The following is a 6,000-nucleotide window of genomic DNA, read 5'->3' as shown; positions in this document are numbered from 1 at the left end:
TCGCGCTAACTGTGGCCATCGAGGACTACGAAGCGTCCCGTGGCTGGCTTAAAAGTTCATTGCATGACATTAGCTGAGCAACGCTGTCTTGGGTGGCGATCGAGGGGAGGTCGAGTTAGAGACAGTGAGATGGTGGAAAGAAAAGCCACCGGGTCCAGGAAGTATTTGTTGTTGTTAGATTCAGACGAGCATGGACGTTGCATTGCTAAAATGGCTACAAAACGGACCTTTGGATGTCAAGCAGCTAAGACAAGACGAGCTTTGATGCTGGAAGAGAGGGTAAAAGTAATCAAAATGAAAGACGGAGCAAGCGAAATCAAAGACATTATCCAAGAAATTGATGTAAGTGAAAGTGAATGCTGATTGTAAATTTTGCAATTTCTTTCCCTTTTTTTCTTCTTTCTACACTGACAATATGAAGTGTCAAATAAGTGTGTGCTCATACTTGCGCACTACTGGAATAAAAATAGAATACACATATGCGTGTACACATACGTTTGTTTGTGTGTGTGTGTGTGTGTGTGTGTGTGTGTGTGTGTGTGTGTGTGTGTGTGTGTGTGTGTGTGCTTACATCTGAGATCAAATTTGCTGTAGTGAAAAACCCCCGGTTGTGAAAATTTTCTTGCTGCAAACATGATTTCGTTGTAGAGGAGTTTCACTGTAGTGTTATTTTGCCGTAAATGGCTCTGATTCGGGCGTCCCGGTCGGCCAGTGGTTAGCGCGTCAACCTCACAGTGCAGAGGTGCAGGGTTCGATTCCGGCTCCGGCCTCCCTGTGAAGAGTTTGCATGTTATCTCCGTGCCTGTGTGGGTTTTCCCCAGGTACTCCGGTTTCCTCCCACATGCACAATGAATTCCAACTCTATTATCTCCAACAAACTTTGTGGTTTGCTGAAAAAGGCAGAGAGTACTCTCTCTAATGCTTAACAAGTCTTCTTTCTGTGTAAACAAGCACCACAGGGTTTCCAAAAATGGACGAAAAAGAAAATACGAAAGAGAGCACAAATCCGCGGTGATGACTCGCTTGCTAAAAATATGGAAAAAGCCAGACAGTGTGTGGCATTTTGACTCCTCCTAATTCCAGTAGTATTTTGCATTTGATTTGCTCTGCTGAGAGACCTGCAACAATTCTATGTCATTGCAACAATGGTGGCGTACATGCAAATAAAATATCTTCAAAGTGCATTAAACTGGAAATTTCATTCAAAAATTTAACTTAGTGATTTTACTAACAACCAAATAAATCATATAGAGGAGGGTTTCAAACATACGGGCTGCGGGCCGGAACCGACCCCCAAGGAGGTTTGATCAGGTCCGCAGGATAATTTAGAAGTGAAAAAATGCATAAAAGACATGGAATGAATATTTTTAACAGGATGCAATTCATGGAGGTTCCGCTAGGGGGAAACACTGTTTTGATCAGAGTAGAAGACAACATTGTTTTGATCAGAGAAGAAGACAACAGTCTCAGTCCGTCACTCAGACAGACCAAACACAGCAGACGCTATCAAGGACATGTGAATACTTTCTTCTTTACACATTTAATAGCACTCTCCTTAGATTGTAAGGTGTAGGCAGGGATTAAATTTAGATTTTATATGGACATGTGTAAATGGTTTACAAATTCCTTTCTTTATAAATCTGGTTTAATCTTAAAGTGTATTACTATATTTTTCAATACCAATTACTTGTTAAAGTTGTGTGTCTTTGTACAATCAGCGTGATCAGTTGCAATGCATATATGTGAATGATAAAAGTAAATTGCACATTTATCTAAGGAAATCTAAGGTGCTTCATGAAATATTTTGTAAAAGATATGCTCATTAAATTTCAACATGTTCCTAATATTCTTGTGCTTCTTTAGACCAAAACAAAGGAAAGACATATTATTGTGGTTATTTATAGCAGAGTATGGTATTATTTTAATGGTCCGGCCCACTTGACATCTACTGAGGCCGTATGTGGCCCACAATGTGAAATGAGTTTGACATATCTGATATAGAGCATTACAGTCAGGGATTCTGATTAAAATAAGTTCTCTAAACCATCTTTTCATCCCTTATAAAGAGAGTTAGTGGATAAAAAGTTTGATTTTCATATCAATACCCAGGATAAGATATCCTTTATTTGTCCCACACTGGGGAAATAGTGCTATTCTATCTCGCCTTGGGCATTAACCTTGGAAGTGCACTCGGAAACGTCTTCTCACATAATCACAAACAGTCCAGTCTGATCGATTCAAATTCCTGACAAGGAAATAGCCTGGATGAATGAGGACATTCACAGGCTTCTGATAATTCGTGCGTGAAGTGCTCTTTGGTAGAGTACATTGTGATGTAGCAATTAGGAGCACATAGAACAACAACAAACCTTCGCAAGTTCAAAAGATCTTATACAACACAAGCTAACATGCTCATGACAATAATGGATAAATGAAATAAGCTAACATGCTCATAAACATTAAACATAAAATGAGCACATGCTAATAAAATTGAAATAAACACAATGAAACACAAACTAAGACCACTCAAATTCTAATTCAGTCGAACTTTGTTTCAACGCACCCAGTTTACAAGGTTTTCATCCCTGCAACGTTCACATTTCAAATTGCCAATTTCACATAATTCATTTTCCATTTGCTGGTTTTGCTTACAACAAACACCTTTATAATGTAAACTTCATTTTATAAGAATCAAATTTTTCCCACAAAATAGTGAAAAGGCCTTTGTTACAACGAACCGTGGGAAGCTAACTGCCAGCGCCATCTTGCTAATGAACAAAAATGTACAGTGCGGGATTCCCGAGTTGCTAAGCAGCGCTCCTGATAGACTCAGTACACTGTTGTTGTCCTTCCTGCCATAACTCACAGAAGCACAGTGCGGTCCAGAGGACATGCTCTGAAAAGATGTCTGATGAGCGGAAGCAAATTTCGCTGTCTGTGAAGGCTGAAATTGTCTCTCACTTTTCGAAAGGGACTCTCTCAGATGTTTGCGGCACTGGCATTTGTTGATTGAATGTTTTCAGAGATTAAGTAGGAATGCTACAGTTGTTTGTCTCATATCTTATAAAATTATTATACTGTATTACATGTTCATGTGTTTACATCTATAAATGTTCAAACTGTATTATACGTCATAGTTGTCGGCCATTTTATTGGAAATGGTTACAACCAACTACCGTTATAAGGTACAGATTCGTTATGACCCTTGAGGTAGGTTGTAACGAGGTTCGACTGTACTGGCACAAACACATGCATGAGCATGCAGAGCAAGTCAATGGGGACCCCAAAATACAGTGATGGCAGATCATTCAGAAATCTGAAAGAACACACAAAAGTGTGTTAGCAACACTAGTTGCAGCAAGTGAAAATAAAATGTAAACAAATCGAATGGTGAGCAACACTAAAATGCAATTGAATATGTAAAATAAATGTAAACAACATAAACAAACTATAAGCAATGCTACAACATACCAATAAAGATACGGTATGATGTAAAGAACAAAGGAATAGTAGCTAGCATGTTAATGAACATAAAAAGCAAACAACACAAATGGCATGCTAATGAACATTTAACAACATTCGCTAACATAATGAACATGAGAGCACTATGGCATCCATCTTGTCTTCTTTAAAATACAGGTTTGACGTTTTCTATTTTGGACATTTTTTGTCCAGTAAAGATAAAATTCTCATACAGTACTTTGCTGACAGTTTTGGCACTCCAGTCGTTCCAGCCTCCGTCACAGCTGACACCATTTCCTTGTGTGTCGTGTTTAAAAACAGTGATCAGGTCAGGAAACCTTCAAAATAAAGTTCCACGACCAGATGAGGTCTGAGCTCCAACTTCCTGTCACCGGTAGAGGATGGCGTTCCAGGTGTGTGGAAGCATGTAAGACACCTTATCCCTTTTGATGGTGCTGTCACCACACCTTATTTCTATGACCCAAATTGGTTGTTCTGTGATAAGATGACTTTTCCATTCTCCTAGTGCATGACATGATCATGTCTTCTGCAGTAATCTGTTGTGGCTGAATTCTTGTTTTCTTGTCTGGCTTTTTGTTTTGGCATTCTGGTGTACAACACACTCTCACACGTCACATAATACCATTCAGACTTAGCACAAGGGATGGGTATAAAAAAGGTTTCATGTTACGACTAATCTCAACAATACTGTTTATAAATCTGCTGCCTTAACGGTATTCTTAGCGGTACTGTTTTATTGTTTAGAAAAACACCAAAGCAAAATTCACAATGCTTTTTTTTTTTTTGGTCATAAATGTAGTTGTCCTGCAATGACAACATTAATCAAATACATAAATAATAATTGACAGACAAAGAAATTATTAGAACAATTCACTATGATACTGTTAAACATTGCATAAACAATTATTGGGTGTTAAAGAAAACTTGTGGTGGGCAACAAGGCTGGAACATGCAGTTGCGCTGCAAAAACATTTCTGTGTGATGAGGTGCACATTTTCTGTTTGCTAAGCTCAGTTGTGCTTCTCCCTGTCATTTTAATGATTGGTTGCACTAGTGACAACGTGCATTGAGTCGCGACATTGCAAGGCCATCTCTCCATCCGTGAAGGATAACCAAACTTTTACATCAGTGGAACGGTTACAGTGAGTGCAAATCAATTATCATAACACGAGTGAAATGTTTGACTCCTACATTTGTTGCAACAGAGTTAACCCAATGTAAATGACACCAGTTTGGGCTGGGTGAGTGTACGTGATTGAAAGCTCTTTCCTCAGAAGCTTTCAAGCCCACTGACTTCACGGCTCAATCTACCAAGCCAGTGACGTTCTGGCTTTGAAATTCAATAGGGTGGGTTTGGAACAGAGGACTCGCGGCCAGGTTACACATATAACGATCCCACACATCAAAATAACGTGATAAAAACTATTGGGATATTCACCAACATGGAGGTTTTTAAATAATACTATTTATGATATCACAATATGATCACACAGCACTACATGGGCACAAGAAGGAGTCACATATGCCTATCACGCGGGAAATTTACTTCGCTTAGTAGTCAACGTGTGACTGTCGTGATAGTACGTCGTGTGATTTATTTATTTATTTTTTATCAACCAAAAAAAGAAAGTGGTCGGATGAATATGTAGAACATGGATTCGCATGCATCATGGCACGTGATGGGACTCAGCATCCCCTCTGCATGATTTGTCATGCCAAGTTGAGCAACTTCAGTCTCACACCGGCAAAACTGAAGGAACACTTCTTGAATCATAGTTTTGTGTTTCACTAATGACGGGTTCAGTGAATGTGGATATGAATTGGTTGGGTTCGGTACCTCTAAAAAGGTTATGAACCACTGACCGTGATTTAATTGAGTACTGTTCTGACTGGGACAAAGTTTGGCTCTTTGGGGCCTTGATGATGTTAGTTGTTTTGGTCCTTTACAGGAGCACATCAGGTTTTTGGTAATTTCCTCTCTCTCTCCATTTCTTCTCGACCTCGATCCTAATCCATGCTGATCCTGTTTTCAAGTTCATTGTCGAGATGGATGCTTCTAATTTTGGGATTGGGGCTGTGCTCTCCCAGAGAAATCCCAAGATCAAAAATGATCTTTGTGCATTCTTTTCACACAAACTGTCCACCCCGCCCCCCAAAAAGGAATTATTATGTTAGCAACTGTGAATTGTTAGCTTTGGTGGCTACCCTTCAGGAGTGGAGACATTGGCTGGAGGAGCTGAGATCACTTTTCAGGCACTAACAGATCACAAAAACCTCAAGTATCTGCAATCTGCTAAGCGCCTAAATTCTTGTCAGGTTCGTCAGGCCTTGTTCCGTGCTTTAATTTCTCTCTATCCTATCATCCAGGCTACCGAAATGTGAAACCTGATGCTCCCTTTCATATGCATGATCCATCTTCAGAGAGGCAAGATCCTGAGACCATCCTTCCCTCTTCATGTTTCATCGGGGCAGCAATTGGGACATTGAGCGGGCAGTTCTGGAGCCACAATGAAACCA

The 6,000-nt window shown here is 39.8% G+C and overlaps 1 protein-coding gene across 1 annotated transcript in view; it reads right to left on the bottom strand.

Annotated features, from left to right (window-relative positions):
* Nucleotides 1-2,745: 2,745 nt before the first annotated feature.
* The window catches only part of LOC109515540 (myosin-7B-like), a 109,525-nt gene continuing 106,270 nt past the window's right edge, over nucleotides 2,746-6,000 (bottom strand). The window contains exon 45 of the mRNA XM_019869389.1: nucleotides 2,746-3,316. Coding sequence (XP_019724948.1) covers nucleotide 3,316 — 1 coding nt within the window. The 3' untranslated portion in view covers nucleotides 2,746-3,315. The remainder of the gene's footprint in view (nucleotides 3,317-6,000) is intronic.

Source organism: Hippocampus comes, unplaced genomic scaffold (genome assembly GCF_001891065.2).
Source record: "Hippocampus comes isolate QL1 unplaced genomic scaffold, H_comes_QL1_v1.1 scaffold468, whole genome shotgun sequence".
NCBI lineage: Eukaryota > Metazoa > Chordata > Actinopteri > Syngnathiformes > Syngnathidae > Hippocampus > Hippocampus comes.
This window is presented reverse-complemented; position numbering and strand designations above follow the sequence as displayed.